The 24085-nt window shown below is 35.7% G+C and overlaps 2 protein-coding genes across 3 annotated transcripts; both read right to left on the bottom strand.

The window, feature by feature from the left end:
* Window positions 1–7626: 7626 nt before the first annotated feature.
* On the bottom strand, window positions 7627–12478 carry LOC112802188 (cytochrome P450 CYP736A12). The gene is made up of 2 exons (XM_025845288.3): window positions 11652–12478; window positions 7627–8776 (listed from the first exon to the last, which is right to left on the bottom strand). The coding sequence occupies exons 1-2, from the start codon at window positions 12333–12335 to the stop codon at window positions 7910–7912; spliced, it is 1551 nt and encodes a 516-aa protein (XP_025701073.1). The 5' UTR covers window positions 12336–12478; the 3' UTR covers window positions 7627–7909.
* A 561-nt stretch (window positions 12479–13039) lies between these two features.
* On the bottom strand, window positions 13040–18818 carry LOC112802187 (uncharacterized). Of its 2 annotated transcripts, XM_025845286.3 has the most exons (10): window positions 18434–18767; window positions 17582–17755; window positions 16564–16737; window positions 16356–16422; window positions 15951–16234; window positions 15790–15858; window positions 15248–15304; window positions 14851–14903; window positions 14685–14760; window positions 13040–14375 (listed from the first exon to the last, which is right to left on the bottom strand). In XM_025845286.3, the coding sequence occupies exons 1-10, from the start codon at window positions 18472–18474 to the stop codon at window positions 13439–13441; spliced, it is 1932 nt and encodes a 643-aa protein (XP_025701071.1). In that variant the 5' UTR covers window positions 18475–18767; the 3' UTR covers window positions 13040–13438. The 2 variants fall into 2 exon arrangements, with proteins under 2 accessions (XP_025701071.1, XP_025701070.1); XM_025845285.3 differs by having other exon boundaries at window positions 16356–16737; window positions 18434–18818.
* Window positions 18819–24085: the final 5267 nt, after the last annotated feature.

Genomic DNA, 24085 nt, shown 5'->3' with positions numbered 1-24085 from the left:
CATGCAACCTTATAGTGTTGAAGACTTGTGAGAGGTCGGATAAGAGGCCGACTTCTTGCTTGGTTTTTACTAGCATGTCGTCAACGTATACTTCTATTAGGCTCCCTAGATGGGGGGAAAACACCTTATTCATCAGCCTTTGATACGTGGCTCCTGCATTCTTTAGTCCGAATGGCATGACCACGTAGCAATAGTTGGCTTTGGGTGTGATGAATGATGTTTTCTCCTGGTCGGGTTCATACATCGGGATTTGGTTGTATCCCGAGTAGGCGTCCATGAATGATAAGTATTGGTACCCCGAGCTGGAATCCACCAGGGTATCAATACTTGGTAGGGGATAAGGGTCCTTAGGACATGCCTTATTCAAGTCGGTATAGTCGACGCACATTCTCCATTTACCATTCTGTTTTTTGACTAGCACCACATTGGCTAGCCATGTTGGGTATTTAACCTCTCTAATAAAGCCGGCTTCCAGGAGCGCCTGTACTTGCTCTTCTACTATTAAGGCTCGTTCGGGGCCGAGCTTGCGTCTCCTTTGCTGTACAGGTCGGGACCCTGGGTAAACCGAGAGCCTGTGGGACATGAGCTCGGGATCAATCCCGGGCATGTCGGAAGCCTTCCATGCGAAGAGGTCAGAATTAGCTCTTAGGAGTTCACCCAACCTTTGTTTTAGGGTTTCTCCTAGGTTGGCTCCTATGTAAGTGTTTTTTCCTTCCTCCTCGCCGACTTGTATCTCCTCGGTTTTTCCTCCTGGTTGAGGTCGCAGCTCCTCTCTGGTCCTTGTGCCGCCTAGCTCTATGGTGTGGACTTCTTTGCCTTTTCCTCTCAGATTTAGGCTTTCATTGTAGCATTTCCTCGCCAATTTTTGGTCTCCTCTCACCGTTGCTATTCCCGCTGAGGTCGGGAATTTCATGCAAAGGTGGGGAGTGGATACCACTGCTCCAAGGCGATTAAGGGTAGTCCTGCCAATTAAGGCATTGTTGGCTGACCCTTCATCGATGACTATGAAGTCTATGCTCAGAGTCCTTGATTTTTCCCCTCTTCCAAAAGTGGTGTGAAGGGGTAAAAATCCTAGTGGTTTTATTGGCGTGTTCCCTAATCCATATAGGGTGTCGGGGTAGGCTCTCAATTCTTTTTCATCTAACCCTAGCTTGTCGAAAGCAGGTTTGAAGAGAATGTCCGCCGAGCTTCCTTGGTCCACGAGAGTTCGGTGGAGATGGGCGTTGGCTAGGATCATAGTTATCACCACGGGATCATCGTGCCCGGGGATTATCCCTTGCCCATCTTCTTTTGTGAACGAAATAGTGGGGAGGTCGGGTGACTCTTCCCCGACTTGGTAGACTCTCTTGAGGTGCCTCTTGCGAGAAGATTTGGTGAGTCCTCCTCCCGCAAATCCTCCTGAGATCATATGGATATGTCTCTCTGGGGTTTGCGGTGGTGGATCTCTTCTATCCATATCATCTCGCTTTCTCTTTCCGTGACTGTCCGACCTTTCTATGAGATATCTATCAAGCCGACCTTCTCTAGCCAGCTTTTCTATCACATTCTTAAGGTCGTAACAGTCATTAGTGGAGTGACCATATATTTTATGGTACTCACAATAATCGTTGCGGCTTCCCCCTTTCTTATTTTTAATAGGTCTAGGGGGTGGCAGCCTTTCAGTGTGGCAAATCTCTCTGTATACATCCACTATAGAAGTTTTTAGAGGAGTATAAGAGTGATATTTCCTGGGCCTCTCGAGACCGAGCTCTTCCTTTTTCTTGGCTTCCCTTTCCCTTTTCTTAGATGAGGGAGGGGGTCCAGGTCGCCAACTCAGGTCTCTTAATTTGGCATTCTCTTCCATATTGATGTACTTTTCAGCCCTTTCTTGTACATCATTTAGAGAAACGGGGTGTCTTTTAGATATGGACTGTGAGAAGGGACCTTCTCTGAGCCCATTGACTAGCCCCATTATGACTGCCTCTGTGGGCAGGTCTTGGATCTCCAAACATGCTTTATTGAACCTTTCCATATAGGCTCGCAGAGACTCTCCGACCTCCTGTTTTATTCCCAGGAGGCTCGGTGCATGTTTTACCTTGTCTTTCTGAATTGAGAACCTCATCAAGAACTTCCTTGAGAGGTCTTCAAAGCTAGTGATTGATCTCGGGGGAAGGCTATCGAACCACTTCATCGCTGCTTTCGATAAAGTGGTCGGGAAAGCCTTGCATCTCGTAGCGTCGGAGGCATCAGCTAGATACATCCGACTTTTAAAGTTGCTTAGATGATGCTTTGGATCTGTGGTTCCATCATAGAGGTCCATATCAGGGCTTTTGAAGTTCCTCGGAACTTTTGCCCTCATTATGTCCTCGGTGAAAGGATCTTCTCCGCCCGAGAGTTGGTCTTCTTGTTCGTCGCGGGAGTTGTGCCTCTTGAGGGAGGATTCTAGCTGTAAGAGTTTTCTTTCTAACTCTTTTCGCCGCTCCATTTCCTCTTTAAGGTACCTTTCAGTTTTCTTTTGCTTCTCCCGCTCCTGCTCCAATTGTTCCAGGCGGCTGTGGACTAATCCCATTAGTTCCACTACGTGGGACGGTCCGCCTTTCTCTGATTCGCGCCCATCTGAGGAATTTACCTTCGGGTTCTTCACTCCGGAGGTACCCTCTCTGTGTTGATTGTTATCTTCCTGTTGTAGGGCTTGATCCGCATCGTTATTGCTCATGTCCAGATTCTCTTGTTCGGAATCTGTTTCGACATGGCCTTCTTCGTAGGATCTGTCTGCCATCAAGGGATGATCTCTCGGGTCCCCGGCAACGGCGCCAATGTTACGGTGGGTAACCGGAGATTAATAAGATGGATGGCGTTTGATGGCCCAAACGTAAGAAGGAGGAGGACTCCGGATGGATCTGCAACTCGGGAGGCTCCGTCTGACTTGTTCGCGTGGATGAATGGGGGGTGGTACCTGCAAAGACACTCCGATGCCTAAGTTAGCAAGAGTGTGAGCAGGTCTAGAGAGTATTGGGCTTAGAAATACCTGAGGGGTGTCAGTGTATTTATAGTGGTGAGCCAATAACCACCGTTGGAGTAGTGCCGTATCTTTAGGGTGTTAACCGTCCCCATTATCTTGGGGAGGTTAAGATATGGCTTTATGAAGCGGTTAGAGAGATTTTAGGGGCGGTTACTCATTTGAATGAGTGTTTATCTGCCAGCTAATCTCACATCCGACTTCTTCAGACCAAGTCGTGGTTGATACCGACTACTTACATGGAGGTCGGTACTTAGCTAGGCTTAATCCTTCAGATTAGGCCTTTTAGTTGGACCTGGGCCTTTGCGTTGGGTCAGGGTATGAACAGTTTGCTTAGGAAATGAGATGTTTTCTTTGTTTACTGTTGAAAGGTCGGTTGTCTTCTTGTGTGGTGCTGTGGTGGAGAATTGTTGGATTTTGTTTCTTTGTTCAGAATGCCAACAGCAGAACTGCTATTTGCCCGTAAGTTTAGGACTAACTGGTTCATTCTTGAGTTACCTAACTCATGTTAATTTCGTAAACCTTAAAAAGGGCATTAAATTGAGTCAATTTCACACCAGATGAATGGCAGGAGAATGGGGTCTCGGTAAATGATTTTTGCCTTGTCTATATTTTGCAAGTTGATAGGATCAGGTTTGGATAGCTGGATTTGGACTTTTTATGAGTAAAGGGGATATCTATTGCTGGTAATTTCCAATACATTTTTTGTCCTATAAAAATGTATCAATAATAGGGAAAGCTTGGTCTTCATGCAATAAAATGTGCTTAGTCCCTCTGATGAAATGGGATGAATCATGAATGCACGTTTAAAGTTGTAGGACCAAAGGGTAGTATTTTTTATAGCAAAAGCATTAAATGCTTCAAGGAGAGTCCTTTAAGAAGGCCTTGACTGAAAAGCCTATTCAAGTTGGTTCTAAGCAGCTATCATCACTTGAAATTTTTTGCTTTTATTTCTGTTTAATTATGTGTGTGCATCTAATCCTTCAATTGTTTTTGCCCTTTTACTCTTTATAGAGCTCACTGTGCATATAGCAAACAACTTCTAGGTTCTAACCCTTACTAAAATTAACACCACTTTAATGACACTATCTCTCCTTTAAGAATATTTACTGGTACATGTTAAATTAAAAAAATTGTTCTATGAACAGGCAAATGGATCAAGTATTGGACTAAGTGTACCCAACTTGGATATAGATACAAGTTCCACCAATGTAAAAATATTAACTGAGATGGCTGAGGAGATGTTGAAGCAAAAGAATGTAGAGTCAGTGCTCCTTGGAGGAAAGAGAATATCAGAGCAGAGTAATTCCGAGAAACTTGACTGGTTTGCCGAGGAGAACTTGTTCTGGAATATCAGAGGAGAAGCAGCAGAATAGCTCCCACTGTTGCACTCAAGCAAATTAACCCAAAGAATGCCTAGAGTTCTAAACTATGCTCAGTACCAAGGTAAAGAAAAAGGTAACGTTTTGTTTCCTTGTTGATAAGGCTATTCTAAATCAATAAATTGTTGTTTGATAATCAAAATCTTGAACTATATAATATAGATAAAGTATTAGAACCTTGTTGTTTAATGTGATGCTATGGAAAAACATTGTAGTCTTGGGCATGGCGTATTTCATGTCAAAATTGAAGAGGCTAGTGATAAAAAGTTAACAATGAGATGACAGTGGTGGGGGACATCCGTGGTCCTGAAAAGGTTCTTCTGATGTAATAATGCATTGATACAAGTTAAAAAATTGTTATGGTAGGGTTGATGAGTGATAAGCAGTTCATTATTTTTTGCCACCATGGTAAGACATTAAATTTATCTGCTCATTTAGATCCTTTGGATTGAATTTTTTTATATTCATCAAGACACCAAGTTTAGGTCCTATTCCAAGTGAATTATTTTGTGGCCTGTCTTGTTTCCTCCTTTGGGTATATGATAAGCTGCATATCAGTATCACTTACAGCCAAACCTGACAAAATATTGGACCCTTTTGAACATTACAATGACCATTTCAATTGGTAATCTGTCTGCTATTATTCAAGCCACGTGCAGTGGTAGTTCACAGAATAAATGTTCGTAATTTAACAGCATCTCTTCAGGAGTAATTTTTTGTAGTATCATATATCAATCTTTGCTGAATAAAAACTTGTGCTGATTTTCACAAAGCGATTTGCAAGATATAGAATTCTGAGTTGAATTTAGTCAGTGGATAATCACTTGGGCATGTTAAAATGAATAGACCAATCAAAATTTTCTTATTTACTTTATTTGGCCCAGAAAAAAATAAGGTGAGTCACTGCTCACTTGACTAAAGAACAGAAAGATCCACACTTTCTCAAATTCCGAAATTTTTCTTTCCTTCCTTAGCTTTAAGGTCGTGAATAGTTTTGCTCTGGTCTCTCTTTGTTGTCATGTTGTCCTTATTTGTGAAGCAGAACAAATTATAAGCCACAAATTGTGTCGATCCCACACAGTAAAAAGTATTGTTTTGTTCTTTTAATAAATGTCTTCATTGTTCTTCAAAATCCTTGTTATTTATTTCACATGCAAAATGTTTTGATATTAAGTTCTACCTGTTTTGCAGGGGAAAACATAGGAAGCAAAAATTAGATAGCAAGAGTAAGGATAAAAGTAGAAGAAAATACAACTTAGGGAGTTGAGTGCTAAAAGGGTGGAAAATCTCTGAATACTTTGCTCATCAAGGTACATATAGTAGTCGAGGTGCCGACATCACATTTCTAAGACAGAAGTGTATAGTATATTCATATGTTGAAGCATTTTTAGGTTCAAACATGAAAACGTGGTTTATACTTTTTTTTCTTTTTCATTTTCAAAAATCAGAATAGAGGTCCATTCCTCTTTAGGGCATATTTAGTTGAAGGAAACAAATGAGGTGAAAATTATCATGCCTTGAAATTCATTTATGAATTTTCACCAGTTTTACCAAACGACAAACGACAAACCCCCCCCCCCCCCCCCCCCCAAACAAAAAATCAAACATACTCTTGTAAATTGTAATATATCTTTTGAATTTTATTAAAATTGCTCTTTAGTTTGTAATAAACATTTCATATCATATATACTATCCAAATTGTATTATATGATACTCAATAAGTCTTTAAAAGTAGAGAGAGGAAAAACAATTCTTTATGCATCATGCACCCTTAATTTGTGTGCTAATCACCTAATCTAGCGACTGGTTAATGGAACACCCTAGTAGTAGCCGAAATGTAAGGTAGCAAGCTAGGAATCAAATTGTTGTCTTGTTGACTAGTATATGCATTTTCACTTCATCACTTTCACATGTTCAATCATTTGTTGTTAATAATCTACCATAGAAAATACAATTTTTCTCCATGAAATAAAACCGATAAGCAAGATATATTGAACTGGTATATATAAAGAGAGAGATAGAGTTCTTGAACCTTATAGCTAGTCAAGGCTATACTTGGAAGGATTCAATTTCTAAGCTTCTAGTGAGGCCAATTGAGATATGGATTATCTGATCTATCCCATTAATTTTGAAGTAAATAACAATTACTAGTGTAAGACTAAAAAAAAAGGATGTTACAACTAATAACAAACAAGATGTTGCAGATATGCTAGGATAGATAATAAGAAACATGCACTTTGACAAGATTTTCGATCATCATCAAATATTTTGCTAATTGCTATTCTTAATAGTATAACAGAAGCATTGAGGAATCAAATTTACAAGAACAAAGGAACAAAATACAGAGGTTGAACCAAAGAGTAAAAAAAGTGATGAATTGCAAACCTAACAAGAACAAAGGAACAAAATTGATATTCTGTTTTTCGGTGGATTAATAAGTTCAATACCTAGATATTAGGATTGTTTTCCATAACAACTCAATAATAGGAGAAAAAAAAAATTGACATGATCAAAACCTTGCTGTAAAACGGAACATAAATTGACGATAACAAAATGCAGATGTTGAACCAAAGAGAAAAAAAGTGATGAACTGCAAATCTGAAAAGTGGTGGTCCTCTTTCATTTGTTGTCTTCTCACCGCCGCAGCCATCGGGATTTCTCTGATCCTTTTGTTTTAAATTATTTGAATTTTGAAATGGGTTTACCAAGGATCAAACCCTTGACCTTTCGGATCTAGAACTTTAATATTATGTCATGAACCCACTCATCCCAAAAGCATAACCTGACAGGACAATGTAACACTAATGATCATATCTCTAATACTTCATAAACCCCCATTGTACACATTGTACACTTAGACCATTAGCTCCCTATACTTTTTCTTTTGAAATTTAAAAATTAAAGTTTATTGACTTTTGATATTTGTTAGGTTTATAAGGATAGTGTTTTTCTGAAATAAAAATAAAGGTGTTTCAGTTTTTTATTAGAAATAAATAAAAGGTTGTTTTTGTCAATTTTATATAAATTATAAGGATATTTTAGTAAAATTAATGATATGATATATATTTTAAAAAAAAAATTTAAATGCTGACATAGATAATATAAATTACATGTCAAATTTTTATTTGTCCACATTTTTATCATACCGATACATATAAATTTATTACCGTACCATAGCAAACACCAAATGAATGTCACAATTAAAGCTGATAAATGGGTCATTTCAATTTTGCTTCCAAAGATAAATTTATCTTTAAATTCTTCACTATAAGATAAATACATAATGAAAATCGAATAGTACAAAAAAATATGGTATTCCATGCTAGTACAACGGAATATGTGATAATTTTTCTATCTTATATAATATAATATCCATAATTTATATATATAACATTCGTAATGATATATTTATTAGTTATTACATCTAATTGCATAATTATTCTAACGACAATTACTAAATACTAAGTAAAACAATTTTTTTAAGTTGTTTGAGTTGATTTTTTATTGTGTCTCAAATATTGTGAATATATTATTTACTTGGTTCATCTTGTGCCAATATTCTAAGAAGACGAAACGCTGGCACAGCAAGCAAATCCTTGACTCTTGGGACTGTTATGCCATATTTCTCACTCATGTCTAATTCATTAGGACTCATACCCCATGGAAGTTCCCAATCAAAGCAATGCACAAACTGAGACACGACAAGTTTAACCGTAACAAGACCCAATTGAATCCCAGGACACCCTCTACGACCAGAACCAAATGGTATCAACTCAAAGTCATAACCACGAAGATCCACGTTCTTATTCAAGAATCTCTCAGGATAAAACTCAAGCGCATTATTCGACCATACCTTAGGATCTCGCCCTATTGCCCATAAATTCACAAGTATCTCTGAAGATTTCTTGATGTAATAATTATGAATCACAATGTCTTTCATTGATTTCCGGGTAATAAACGTTCCTGCAGGGTGTAATCTTAGCGCCTCTTTAATCACCATGTCTAAGTAACTCAACTTTGGTAAATCAACCTCTTCCACTAGCTTGTTCATTCCAACCACATTTCTTAGCTCTTCTTGAAGCTTCTTCATCACCCTTGGATTCCTTAAGAGTTCGGATAAAGCCCACAAAATAACTGTGGCGGAAGTGTCGAATGCCGCGGCGATCATGTCTAAGACAATAGCCTTTATGTTGGTGCGATCAATGACATGATTTTGTTCGTCGTAAGGGTCAATTGGTCGGTGCATCTGTGAGAGTAATATGTCCACAAAGTCCTTGTTGCCATGTTTCTCATTGTTGTTGTGAGCGTTTGAAGAAGCATGTTCATGATCCTTGATTATTTTCTCAAGCACTTCGTCAACTTGTTTACTGAGTTTCTTGAAGTTTCGTCTAAGTCCCTGAAAACGTATAAGAATCAAAATGGATCAATTGTTTGACTGGAAAACTTTAGGTAGCAACAATTTAGTCAACATACATAGAAGAGAATTAATTACTCAAGGAGATAGAGCCACATTAGAGTTAGTTAGTGCAGGTGCTTGAGTCACAAGTAATAACTGATTCCATAACAGATTATTACATAACAGAATTTGTCATGTGACAGCCATGATGATATGTATTAGCTCTCTAGCCTGGTGTAGTTTATAAGGCTAAGTGTCTTTGTATCAAATTAAATCAACTACAATCAATAATCATTCTTTATCCCTATTGTTCTCTCTGCTCTGCTTCCACACACTTTCGTCACTCTCGTTTTCTTCAACCTTACGACTCTTGATACCTTACAATAACCATATTTGACTAATGATTTTTAATTTCTTCTCTTCTTCTGTTGACTAGACTATAAGACTATTGACTACGTAATAGAATAATAGATACTCTATTTTGAAAATACTAGACATTGCTACAGAAAATGAAGATGATCATTGCAATGGGCAAAACAAAAATTTAATATATAAAGTATTGGTCATCAAATCCTTATAACAGTATGTAGTGCAGATAGTGCTGGAAGTGAGGACCGAGTCATTAACAATCGAATCTATTTTTTGAGCTCAAACTAAAAATAATAGAAACATAATTTATAATTTTATATCAATAAATTATAAATTATTTATTTTTAAAAAATTAATTTTATATATTATTTATTTATCAATAAATTATAATTTTTTTATTTATGTCCTCATCAAAATTAGATATAAAAATAAATATAAAATTTTAAATAATTAAAATCATTAATATATATATATATAATTATATATTACTATTTCATATTTATATATATAATATTAAAAATATATATATATATATATATATATATATATATAATCGAATCAGCTTACGAATTAATGAGTTGAGCTTATCCAAGTTTAAATTTGGCTCATATAATTTATGAATTCAATTCCAAGCTCAAGTTTGGCTCACCAATTCACAAATTTAGTTTATCAAGTTATTAACGAGTCGATCTCGAGTTGACTCATGAGCACCTCAACTCATTTCCAGTCCTAAGTGTAGAACATATACAACTGATTATATATGTAATTTAAAATTTCAAACGATAGAAATCGAAATAATGTTTAATGCGTTCAACTTTGGACCGTATTTTTTTTTATAGACTTGGGGTTGCCTAAAACAAAATGGTTGACCCAGATTGGCGTCCAGGCTGTGTGACGCCTATTAATAATTTAATCAGACAACTTATATTTTACGGTGGTGTAGGCTAATTTTTTATTGGGCCCAATTTGTTTGATATAGTGATTGAAATAAATAAATAATTAAATAAATAATTGCACTGCAACTCTACAAGGCTTGTTTAGTGACATCTTTGTATGCCTGGAAATTACATCAAATTTGAATCCTAGTTATGACTAAAAAATATTATATAGAACTTATAAGAAGAGGTATGTGTGAGTGAGAGTGTAACTTGACCAAAATAAATAAATAAATAATAAAGCATATTTTTTAAATTAATTTTTATTTTCTGAAATAGTTTAAAACGCTAAAAAGTAACTGCAGTAAAAGATCCAGTAAAATTGTTGATTAGCATCATAGCATGTAATCAGCATCAAATAAGTCAGATGTTGTTTCCCAAGTCAAAAGGATGCCACATTTTGCTTTTTTATTGGCTATTCTTTTATAGACATATAGTCACACAAAACATAATCACACTAGAAGACACCGGATAAAATATATAACAATTATAGTTTCATTAAAATCCTTAATTTAAGAGAACTATAATATAAAATAGGAGCAATTTATAGAAGGTCAATTTTATAGTGTCTATAAATTTTTGTCTAAATTTTATCTAATTTATTTTTTATAGTAAATTTTATTTTTTTAAAAATTATTTATTTTTATATCTTTTAAATTAAATAATAACTTTTAATCTTTTTTAGTAAATAAGCATTACCTTTTAGACAATGTAACATTCACTTTTATAGAATGTTAAGATGTTAATAAAATCCTAAAAAGTTTTTTTTTTCTTCTTAGTAAGGCTTGTGAATAAGTGTAAAATTTACAAAGTATGTACCTACCTTAGTTGGTAAGTTAAAAAAAAATGTTCAAATGTTATTATATGCAACATCTAATATGTACACTTAATAAAGTATATATTTTTTAAATTTTTTTGGCATTAAAATCGTTGATAAGAAATTTTATTTGCACTATATTACTTAGCTTGAATATGAATTTTAGTATTATCGACTTTACAACAATAAAAATGTTATATTCGAAAAATACAAAACTATATTAAATAATTTCTTCTTTAATTTGAATGGGTCATTATTTACGTAAGAAGGGAGAATTAGGAAAAACATATAAAAATTAAATAAAAGGGTGTGACAATATTTATATTGAGTGTCATAATAATAGTCTCTTTCCACACTCTTCGTATATACAATTAAACTTATACGTTCATGTTTTATAGTCTCTTTCCTAACTTATTATTAATTATTTTAATATTAAAATTGAAAAATATATACCTTAAATAAATAGTGCAAATACCATTCTAAACAAAATTGGTTAGAGAACTAATTAGAGGTATAACTAACTAGAGCCAATTAGTTTTAAAATAAAAAATCTGTTATAAAAAAAAATCTTCCATTACTCCTAATTTTTAAAATTTTAAAATTAAAAATATAAAGAATTGACTTAAGTTGGCTCATAATATAGTTGGTTTCCTATATTTTTCAACAAATTAAACTAAATTGTGTAGATCTAATTTGAATAAGTTAATTAACTAATTAAACAAAGAAAGCAAATGGATGAAGTCTAGTTTCAAACCTGTAAATCCAATGGTCCAAGCCAAGGCACAAAATCTGTAACATCAAATTTTCCAGCCAAGATCAACATTTCATGAATAAGTCCCTTCAAATCAAACTTGTCATCTTTGTTACACCCCAAAACCATTTTATACACCACATCCTCCATAACGCTATGAACCACCTCACTGAGGTTCACAACCTTGCCATCCTCCGCGGCTTTGGCAACCGTTTTAACCGCTTTTCCGAGCTCTAACTTCCTCAAAGGTGCGAAGGACTCCACTTTGGATGCACTCAGAAGTTGCAAGGTGCACACTTTCCTCATGTTTCGCCAATAGGGACCGTACTCGGCGAATATCATCCCCTTGTAGCCATAGGAGAAGTACTTGGAAGCTTCGAGGAGAGGCCGGCTGGCGAAAACAGTGTCATGTTTCTTGAGGAAGAGCTCAGCCACTTCCGGGGAAGAGATCACGATGGTTGGGACTTGTCCCAGTCGTAGAGACATTATGGGACCATGTTTTTTGGACAAGGTTTCAAGAGTGCGGTGGGGAAGTTCACCTAATATGTGGAGGTGACCTACTACCGGCACAGCCGGTGGACCTGGTGGTGGTGGTGGTTGTTTCTGTTTCCGAAATAATATGGTGGTGGAGAGGATGAATACTATGAACCCTACAAGAAGGAACCATGCCGGGATTATTGGTAACATTTTTTGAGTTTATGATTTTGCGGATACATCTTCACACCATATATATATTGAAAGTATAATAATAGGTTAGAAACATATGCCCGCATTTTTTGACTATATATATATATGGTCATGTTATTTTATGTTAACATTCGTTTTATACTCTTAAATTTTGTTGTTATTCCAACTTTAATACTTTATTTTCAGAAAAACGCAATTGTCATACTGTCATAATATAGCCAAATAATAAGATTTAATTTTACAAATGGTTTGAACGAATCAGATATTTAAACATATAATAGAGAGCTGTAAATACACAATGGAGACACTTAATCGACAAGATAAGATTCAAACGATTCGATAAACTATAATATATCATTCTTTTTCGGCCAAGTTGACATACGTAATCCCAGCCCAAATTTATTATAGTCTCTGGGTTTCCACCGATAAATACGTTAACCCACAACGAATTAGTCTCTATGCCAAACTAGAAGATACCATGAGAAACCAAAATTGTAAGTTTCATTTGGCACATTTGTAAAATGAATTACCAAAAACAGAACTAAAACTCGGTATCAACCAATGAGTTGAAAAAAGAAAAGGATTCATGTGAATATTTGATGCTTAAAATTTCAAATTATACAAATACAGTACATAGCAATCAGATAGTCGAAATATTAAGGATATCAGCAGATGATTAAATAAAAGCATGATTCGATCCTAAATACAGAATGAAACCCAATAAACTTTATTGATAAATTAGAAAGAAATTTTAGTTTGATACAATATTCTCACATACCACCTTAGTTCAACCATCCAATCATTCAACCAATGAGATACTCAGAAAATACTAAATCTGAAGTGTTACTGGAATCGGTGAAATCAGGTAACATCAAATTGTCCCAAAAAACTACCAAATTACAACATTAACCTAGATTCTCTCTCTATTGCATCTGTTCCACTGTTATACACATGCAAACTATTATACAACAAAATAAATTTTCGAAAAAAAAGTCCATTTTCCCTCCACATTTGAAGGAAAAAGATTACCTACTACAAAACAGCTCTATATATTCACACATGCAAGAAATTGGCAAGTAGTCTAGTAAGAAAAAATTACTATTCTAGTCTCTGCTAGCTGCTGCTATTTGTTCTTTTTTCTTTGACCTTGCAACCCTTTGAGGCTTGTGATTTGGATCCACAAGCAACAACCTTGACATGACATAAGACAAGAGTTCTTCACGGTGGGAGAATGTGAAATCCAAATGTGCATATTCAAACTCATTGTATGATACATTTACACCAGCACCTTTCATCAATTTATAGTGTCTTCTCACCATTGTAGGCCTTATCACTTTATCTTTCTGTCCAGCAACAAGATCGACGGGAATGTCGATGATCCCATAGAACTCCGCCAAGTCTAATGGCTCCGGCGAACCATACACTTCAATGTTGGTGGATGCGCCATAGTCAAACATTCTAAACCTTCTGGTTCGTTTTATCTGCGCGAGATGGAGGGCGACCCGGAAAGACACTCCGGGCATATCGTTCATGTTGTAGTGTGGTAACCCTAGAACTCCGACCCAGTTTGAGCTGTCGCCGCCAACGACATAACCCATTAAAGTTTGAACTAGCCCTCCGACGGCAGGTAGGTTATGGAGATCCCGAGCAAGCTTGTTAACAAGCATGCGGAAGAATCTGGTTGGTATATAGAAGGCAGGCACAAAAAGGGATAAAATAGGAGCCACCAGAACCAACATGAACTCCACTGTGGAAAATACGATGTTTGAGTCATCATGGAAACCAGCCGGCGATAGTAGAATCAATCTTGAAAGTCTATGAGGCTTCTCTTGTATCTTTTGTGTAACAACATACATTATCATAGCAGCTCCTCCCAAACTATGGCTAATTGCGCAAAGCTTGTAAGGCTGATAATCATCTATTTCCTCCTCGCTCTCTGGTTTACTAAGCTTCAATTCAGCACATTTTACTTCATGGATTTTCTCTATCATAGCAGGAACATCTTCAGTGCCATGCTCATTGATGGAATACCGCCAGTATCTGCATCGAACAGATTAGTAAGTCACAACCAGATTATTTAAGGTGGAATCTGTTTATTTAATGAGATAATCGGACAGTTGGATAGGGTACATGATGGGCAAGGATTCACTCTTTCTTTGTTCAACTCCAAATTGGGTGACAATAACGGGGAATATTCTATTTTAGAAACATTTTCACTTATTGCACTCCGTTGTTTGCCATTACACTTCGTACAATTTGTTAGCTAATAATTGTTGTTCGCTATTATACCTTCTCTGTAGGTTCTTTTTAAATATATTATAGTCCAAGAGATTAGCTTTGCAAACTTACTCCCGCGATGAGATGTTCTTGTTGACGTGCTCCCTTGAAACCAAACCACGAAAATTACCGAGAAATACATCATACCCTGAACATAAAACCAAACTCTACATGTAAGAGTTCCTAAAAAGGAAATGTTCTGAGGCATAGGTATTGTCTAATGATGTATATAACAAACCTTGATCATAGGCTGCAAAAGCTGGAGAGCCAACAACACCATTTGATACCCAACTGTCTCACAAATGGGAACAGATTTTAGAAAACCACAATATCTTGAACACACATTGAGATTAAAAATTAGCGGAAGAAATTATAAACTAAACAAAAGTTTTGATATTCGATTAGATGAACAGTGAATTTAATTTCAATCACAGCCAACTTTATCACCTAGCCGAGTTAAATAAGATCATATTGCAGCAAAAAATTTGCTGACCCCTCCATCAAACACTTGTAAAAAGAATTTCTTCATGAGCTTTCCCGCACAAATGTACTATATAACTCTTTCAACTCCCAAGTACACGGAATTGCATAATCAAGTCGGATCAAAGCAATGTAGAGATGACAAGATAACTCACCCCATTGATGAATCCAAAACCCCATGCTGAAGAAAAACAGCTTTCCGTGAATCTCTCCTGTGAAGTCAGATAAGAAGCATTAGACACGGCACAATGCAGAACACCCATCTTAATAGCATCCTTATTAATCTCCTTTTTCCATATAAACATCTTCACACATTATTACGCATTTATGAAAATCGAGTATATGACTATATCATGGCCTGATGCTCTAATCACCTAATCACAATATTTCTTCAGTAATTGACTACAAACTAAAGTTTGTAAAGAAATATGTTGACCAGAAAAGGCACATTCTCTTGTTTATAATTTTATTTCGAACACACAATTCACTCCTGATGGTGGTAAAAAACAGTTCAGATACCAAAACATATGCCAATTTATATCAAAATTCATGCATGAACCATTTGTATCAATTTATGCAATGATTCCTAATAAGTACTCATATACGGCATATTTAATTTAAACTCGGCAAATCAAAATAATTAGAGAAGGGGGAAAGGTCACCGAGCCTTGAAATCAATAGAAAATATTTACTTTACCTGGGTATTCTTTCCAAGAGAATAATATATCCATCAGAAGTGATCACATGAATAGCTTCATATGGATATCTGTAGATGTTAAAAGAAGAAATCATGAAGTATACAACCAAAATTTCATTTGAAAAGAACAAATGTGATGGCAACTATGTAGTAGTCTTTACCCAAGCTCTGTTATGACATCCTGACAAGTTCGGGCATCTGTATTCAGAGACTGATGGAGGTTGGTACTCCTCTCTGTTGGTGCCGGGCCATCCCCACCTCTCGTTGCTGTAGAAATAGCAGCATCCTTAAAAGTATCGTGATCTTGTTCAATGCCACTTCCATGAGATGAAAACAAGCTCACTATTGCCACGAAGGCTTCTGATGGGGACAGAAGAAGATGCGCTGCCTTGTGAAAAAAGTCAAAGACAGCTTCTATACATATCTCTATAGCTAGATGAACATCCTGATTGACCACAAAGAAAACTTCTTAGCTACACAAAGGTTACCTTCACCTGAAATTTATCTATCTATAAGTTATGATTAAATGCAATACAAATTGGTATGAAAAGAGATCTTAGTATTACCTCTACAACTCCACGTCTCCTATCCGTAGCGCGGTGGATGATTTGTTCCTTGAGGCTTTGCATCCTCCTATGTGCATGTAAACGGGAGGGACGGTGATTGCTAGGGATATGCAGGACTTTTAACACTGCATAATAAAATAACTGGAAAAGCCGAACTGGAATCGCTAGTAATAACTTGAAAGGTAATAAAATCCACAGTAAAATATACTGGAACCAATCCATCTGATGCCTATTGTATGCTTCAGAGGCTCGAGAACAGTGAGATGCAGGAGATGGAGGGTACTCGTATCTATCACTATCTTCTTCTTCAGATGAGTAATCAGGACTCGTATCAGAATCCACAGAAAGTTCATGAATGAAATGGTTGAAAGAGGACACGCCACTAAAAATGAATAAAAAGAACACAAGTTTTAGTTAAGAACAATAATGTCATGAATAGACTTGAAAGATATGCATCCAGGACAAAAATCTGACGAATACAACACAAACTCCGAAGTTGCGAAGAATTAGAAAAACCACAAATTCAAAAGAAAAGGGATAACAAATCAGAAAAGGTTAACAAATGGTCAAAAGGTAAAAAGGTATAATATACCCAATCCAGAAGATTTACAATCCTTTCATATTTATCAAATTATAATAACTTCTGTAGAATAGAATATCTAGCTGTTTAATATATATAACCAATAAAAACTACTAGATGTTTCTATGTGGCAACTGGCAACAAGGAATAAAACGATTGCATCAATCAACAATTTGCTGTAAATCCTTACCCAATTTGACTTCCTCGATTCTTAGATCCTCACATCTAGCATTCTTACCTATTTCCTTTCACTAATCATAGGCATCAGAGAACATGAAGTCTACGATCTAAAAGGTAGCATCGTACCTTGGGTGCAGGGGTTATACCTAAGTGCATGCAGAGATGCACCTTCATATGTGCTACACTGAGAATAGCTTATTTATAGAAAGGGTTTAGCAAACGAGTTCCCTAGAGGCTAAGGGCACTTGTTAAATGAAAATAGAAACCTCCCAAGTTTTTACCTAAAGGCTAAGGATTTTCATTGGCGAGCTAGTGAATGGCAAAACTCCCTAATTCCAGCTTGATAGCGACATTACCAATTCTCGATAACGCTATGAACCGGTATACAATCATATTCATTAAGCAACTAAAGGCAATAAAACAAAGAAGATTCACAGAAAATGTCAGGGTAATCATGAAAACATACTTCTCCATCCAACGCGGTAACCGTGGTCCGCGGAAAGTTGGCCTGAGTTCCCAACCTTGAATGCCTTCAAGCATATTAGCTTTCCCGGGTAGTAACGCCAACAAAAGGGCTGAGACTCCATTGATTATCCTCACAACATTGTTCACAGACTCGTATGTAACTGCCTTCACTGACCTGAAATAAAATTCAGATTATGCAAATGCAAACCACTGAGTCTGACATATGTGCAATTGCTGAAGATATTGAAATATGATAGGCCATTAAATAAATCGCACCAGACTACCGGTTCTAAAATCTATTGGAGATTAAAGTCTTTTAAATTGATCAACATTCAATATATTTAAGTTGTAAAAAACAAAAAACACCAGGCTTTTGAACAACAGCAACAAAATAACACCCAAAAATGATAAACTTGCTTATTAAAATAGGAAGAAAAGTATGGCTCAGCATTGTTCCGATTGCATTGACTATTAAGTCAAAACAGAAACGAAAGGGCGAAATTCTATGCAACAAACAAATGGTACCAATGATGCAATCCAAAAATAGCTAAAAACAAAATCCATTTTGCAGGATCAAGTGGAATCAGAAAAATTACGACCCATTTTGCAAAATCAGAAAAATATACAGCAACTAAAAAAATCATAGCCATAGTGATCAGGCTAAAAACCAATATTCGAACACAACAAATAGTCAAATGACAATCATACAGCCATTTCCTCAAGAACCCTAATAAATAAAATAACTTAACTACATACAAATTCACAACATTGAAACAAAATATAAACACCCCCATTTCATTTATGACAAAATATTCCTCACCCCAAATAATAGAAAAAATAACATTTTTCTTACTCTTTAGTAACGGCAAGAGCATGATCAACCAATCTTTGCATGATGGGGTAGCTCAAATTTCGTCGCCTTCTTGTTTTATTTTTTTTTAACCTTCTTCAAAACCTCACCAAATCCAAAATCTACGGTAAAAGTTTGTTGGGATCAAGAAATATTGAAGCCCAGAAACCAAATCAACCTGAAAACCAAAAAGAAACTAAGCAGAAATTGGAAATGGAGGTTCAGTTTATCTTTTTTTTTTCCCTTCCCAAAAACCAGAATCTTTCTTCAAGAAAGAAACCGAAGCAAAGCGTAGAAGCTATTTTGCCTTGGGAGGACGGGGAAAGTCGGTAGTTTTTTTCTGAACGACACGTGGCGAAACCTGATTGGTTTAATCTTGCTATGTGTCGCTTTTAGGGGTGCGGTTTTTTTAATGGTGTTGTGCTGCTTTTGGATCAAGATTACACGTAACTTGTGGGGCCCGGGGATTTATGTGATGCTTTTCGCTATTTTCGCACTGCGATTCTGAGAGGATCTGGACCGTTGATGGAGGACGGTAACGTCTGAGATGGACGGTTGGGATTTGAAGACACAGGATTTGTTAACTTAACACGCGGCTACTGAAACTGCCTCTTGCTTTAAAGAAGTGTCACGCTATGCAGGTGGGGAAATGGGAATCTTTCTAAGCCATTCAATTTGACGAGAAAAATAGTAAAATAAAAAATAAAAAGTGCAATTAAAATAAGCTTAATTTAGAAATGTGTGTGCCTAGGGAATAGAGGATTTAGATTTTTCTTTGGAGAAAATCTAGGTCAATACTCAATATCATATACAGTGAAGTGCGGTTAGTAGGCGGGAGAAGAAAGTTTGGGTTTAGACTTGGTTTTACTACTGTGTTTTCTTTTCCTTTGCGATTTGGGAAAAATGTGTTCAACGATAGGCTGGAGATAGATATGTTTTCCTTGTGGAATTTTAATTTTTATGATCTCAATGAATGGTAGACATGGACTGAGCTTAATCAAAGTTGCATGCTTGGACAATAATTATGAGTTTAACTATCGTATTAATTAGTCATGCAAAATTACTTTATACTCGATCAATTGATGAATTGAAATGTAAAAGTAATAATTTGAATTATCATCGAAGTAGTAAAAGAATAAAATTTTATAAATAATATCTCAAAATTTAACTATTAATTAAAATTTTAATATTAATATATTAATAGTATAAAATATTTTATACAATCGTCTAATTATATCTATTTAATATAAAAGAAAATATTTTTACTAATATAACTTTATGACATTGATTGCATGTATAAAAATATTTCAAAAATAATTCATTGAAATTAAATTTATTAATTAATTGTTCTTTTGCATTTCACTCAATTACATTACTTTTTGTGCTTAATCCAAGATTCAAATTCGGAAACTTAATAAAAAAATAGTCGAGAGAGTGTACAACATAGGTCTAAACATCACTCTAAATCAATTATAATAAGTCACTCGGTAATAATTTTAAAGGCTATTTAACAAATAAAATTGTCATATATCCAAATTCTCCTAAAATTTTAAGAAAAAGATGAGATTATATTTAGAAAGTTACATTTGTTTTAAGATATTGAAACTTATATAAGAAAATTATGATTTAATATTATGTTTAGTAGTTAGAAATTAAAATTTGAAACACAAAATTTCAGTTTTTTTATTACTTTTAAAAAATAGAAATATAAGAGATTAAGATTTTTTAAGATGAAAATTAAAATTACTAATATTTCTTTTTTAAAATGTCCTCATTCAAAATTTTATATTTTAACTTCATCTCTCATTTATATCCCCCATCTCACTTCTCATCTATCACTACATCTCTATTATTATCGATCTACTATCACACCTCTATCATAATCAGTCTCAATATATCCCTCCTTTTTATCTCTCTCGTCAAAACAAAAAAAAAGTAAAAAAAATCATCACAACAGAGAGAAAAGAGAAGATAGAAAGAGGAGGGGACAACAACTTTCATTTTTGGCATTGTCACTGCCCGTCTCTTTTTCTAACGAGCATCTCTCTCTCCCTCCTTTGATTTCGCTCGAGTCTTCTTTCCTGCTTCTCTGTCTTCACCCAACAATGGTGACAATAGTGTTAGTGACTTCCACCGATATCGTCTCTCTCTTTTTCTTTTCTCTCTTTTCTTTTTCTTTTTTTTTCCGTCTTTTTTTGCTATGATGTTGTAGAAAAGATTGGTAATATCTTTTTCCTCCTTTTGGATAAACACATTTATAAAAAAAATTTCTTGCTCCGTCAAATACATCGATTTATACTATGTTTATAATTGGTGTATGGATTACTAGAGTACTGGAATATATATTAGGTTTGTAACTAAAATCAATTAGGTTATGTTTGGAATTAGGATTTTGTTTTAATTAATAAGAATATTTTAATAATTTTATTTGTTTCAGTCTCTGTATTTATCTTAAATTAAGTAGAATACTGAGATATAATTTAATTTTGTACATTTTGTATCAAACACATTACAAAAATTTTAATTTAATCTGTATTTTTTAATCGCTATCCCTCAATTTATGTCTCTCAGTCTAAATCTCTCTTCAAATGGAACCTAACATCACTAATTTTTTCATTAAATAGCCGAACATACAAAGGGGAGCAGTTATCTCCCTATGTATAATTTTTCACACCCTTACATTAAAAAGTTTCTTATCTCATTCTATATTCTTTTGACTTGGATGCTAGTCTCTTTGTAATAAGTATCGTCACTCACTACAACAAAAACGCTGAGTACCATTGAATTTATTATCGGCTACAATTAAACAGTATAAACCTCGTCAGTAAATATTTACTGTCGGAATTTTTTTAGCCAACGATAATTAATGTCGGATGTAATAACGGAATATAGTTAGTATGAAAATAGAATATGTTGGGTGTTACCGTCGGAAATTTTTCGACGATAATATTGGCGCGACATCATTCGTCTCCCCTGCCATATTACCGGCGGATTAAGCCGACGGAAATATTTTTAATTTTTTTTTTTAAAAATTGACTTGGCTGTTACTGTCGGAATATTCCTACGATAATTCCGACAGTAGCATTTTTCTTAATTATCTTTTTCCATTCATCTCTAATGTACTCTGATAATTAACAATTGAAATAGTGATTTAAACTTGATGTGAAGTACAAAAAATATAAACTACAAATACAGAATGATGGTAGCTGAAATATCTGAAACAATGCGAACTATATTACATTCACAGAACTATGTTTATATTCACTGAAATATATATTACAAATATAAAAAATTTCTTAAAGAAATACATATCATAGAAACTATGTTTATATTAATCCTAATCAGATTCATCATATTCTTTCTGTGGTTCATCATCCTCCTCTTTCGAGGTAGTTTTCTAATTATCATCGAATCTGTCTTCCTCTTCTTCATTGCCATCGACCCCGTCTTCTTCTTAAAGATCGTCGTCCTCTGCTGGAAGTACTGTAACACCCTAATTAGTCTAAGCTTTACCTCGCGTCGTAAAGCAAAGGTTAATCAAAGGTTATGACACTTCTAAGCTCATACGTATAATATATATAAAGAATTAATATAATCTAGAAGCCCGATGAAGGATATAGCACAAAAACAGGATTTAAAAATCGCAAAATGTACTAACGAAGCTACTAACTTAAAATACAAGAAACAGATGTGATATAACAAAAGATAAGGAATATAATATCATAAGAATCTAGCCACGGCTTGCGGAGTTTAAGCCTGCTAGCTATATACAGACCATATAGAAACCAGGCAGTAAAAAGAGCTTATACAAGTTTTGTTCTCTCAAATACAAGCCTCTAGGAAAAACAAAATACCAAAGTGAGAGATGTATAAGCAAAAGAAACCAAAAAGACTCCAAGAGTAACATGATCCTCCGCTTCTGTCACCATCCACGCAACTCACCGAGGTAGGTTGTGACCTGCATCTGAAAAACACAACAGAAATATGGTATGAGAACCGGAGGTTCTCAGTATGGTAACAGTACGCCAAAGGCAATCCTAGACTTCATATCCATCATAATATTCAATCTTAAGGCATTACAAAAACAGTAAAGCATACATATATAAGTCTTAACATAGATAAACAGGATACTCTATCTTAGGGAATTTCTATTTTAACCAAACACCACTGTCCCACAGCCTTCACCAACCTATCCTCCATGCGATCTCATCGCCGCCGCCTTCCGAACCTCCTCAATTCCAGTAGAAATCACAATTATATACAACGCAAGTATATCATAAGTAAAAGCATATGAAGCAAGTAACTCAGGTAGCAATTAAACATGTTGTACAAATAGGCATACAATTACAAGTCAGCAACGCAAACAAACAGATAGAAAATACACATGATGAATATATGTCCTATTGGCTGTGATATCACATCGTCGGTTCAACTGCCAACTTGACATCTCCATGGAGATGTCGTCGTTCAGAATCATCATTGGAAATCCCCGAGATATAGTGCTCGGATCACTGTCCAGGGTTTTGCGCCTGCACGCTCTATTGATTCGAAGGGATACGAGCGGGATACTCTTGCCACGGAACTCACATCTCATCGCAAGCGGGACGAACCACTGCCCTTATGCCGCCGCCGCTACCTCGACAGGCGGGATCCAACCACCGTCCCTGCCGGGCGCATAGAGTCTCATAATCTCAATATAAAATAGTAGTTCTGTGGTTTTTCAGAAAAACATTTTCATCATGTCAATGAATCATCATTGCACATCCGAGTCCTCGACTCATCTCAACCACTGTCCAATCAACATTTTCATTCTGAGTCCTCGACTCAGCTCAACTTCTGTCAATTCACATTTCAGTTCTGAACTCAACAGTTCATCAGTTCTCATCTCATATACCAATCCTTCTTTACACGCCATCAAACCATCCTCAGTACACCAGAAACATAGCCTTTATTTTCTAACTTTTCAAAATAGCATCAACTAAAACCCTTAGGTTATTTCCCGTGCCCTCATACTCAAAATTAAACCCAAAAGCCTTAAAATGGTGTCATAGAAGCTTACAATCTTGTTGGGAAGGTGAAATAGTTAAAAACAAAATTTAAATTAGAGAAATAGGGCGTGTGCGTACGCACAAGGTTGCTTAGAAGATGTTATAGATGTCGGAAGTGGTTCCTTACAAGATGTTATAGATGTCGGTGAATGAGAATCAGATCCTTTATCAACTGATCCTAAGGCTCATCCCGCCTCTGTTCTAGGCTTCAATTACTAAACCCGGTGAATCCATTCCCCGGGAAGTTAGGTAGGCAAGGAATCCAAGCCCGACAGAGAAAGATGTCCTTCAATCGATTTTTACACAAGCTAGGATGTCTGGTAGGTAGTTCATGCGCACGCCCAGGAGAAGTTTTTAAAAGTGTGCGTACGCACAGGTACCAAAATTCACAATGTTTGTTCGCTCGCACAACCTGCACTAGCGCCCTCAACAGACTGGCCTTCCCAACGTGTGCATGCGCACAGGGCTGTGCGACGCACAGGTCGCAAATCCTCACTGGGTATGTATGCGCACAAACTGTGCTAGCGTTGTAAACAGATTGTCTGCCTCTGTGTGTGTGGACACACAGGTCTGTGCATGCGCACAGGTTCAAAATTTCGCAGAGGTA

The sequence above is a fragment of the Arachis hypogaea genome, chromosome 5 (assembly GCF_003086295.3).
Source record: "Arachis hypogaea cultivar Tifrunner chromosome 5, arahy.Tifrunner.gnm2.J5K5, whole genome shotgun sequence".
In the NCBI taxonomy this organism is placed as follows: Eukaryota; Viridiplantae; Streptophyta; class Magnoliopsida; order Fabales; family Fabaceae; genus Arachis; species Arachis hypogaea.
The sequence above is the reverse complement of the archived record's forward strand: the minus strand, read 5'-3'. Positions and strand labels throughout refer to the sequence as shown.

Bases quoted from the DNA above. Each gene is read 5' to 3' on its own strand.
- LOC112802188 (XM_025845288.3), bottom strand. From the start codon at position 12,335: ATGTTACCAATAATCCCGGCATGGTTCCTTCTTGTAGGGTTCATAGTA. The intron at 8,777-11,651 runs GTTTGAAACTAG...ATACGTTTTCAG, and splicing joins TTGGACCATTGGATTTACAG to GGACTTAGACGAAACTTCAA.
- LOC112802187 (XM_025845285.3), bottom strand. From the start codon at position 18,474: ATGCAAAGATTGGTTGATCATGCTCTTGCCGTTACTAAAGA. The intron at 15,859-15,950 runs GTAAAGACTACT...TAACATCTACAG, and splicing joins GATGTCATAACAGAGCTTGG to ATATCCATATGAAGCTATTC. The intron at 15,305-15,789 runs GTAAAGTAAATA...CTGACTTCACAG, and splicing joins CTCTTGGAAAGAATACCCAG to GAGAGATTCACGGAAAGCTG.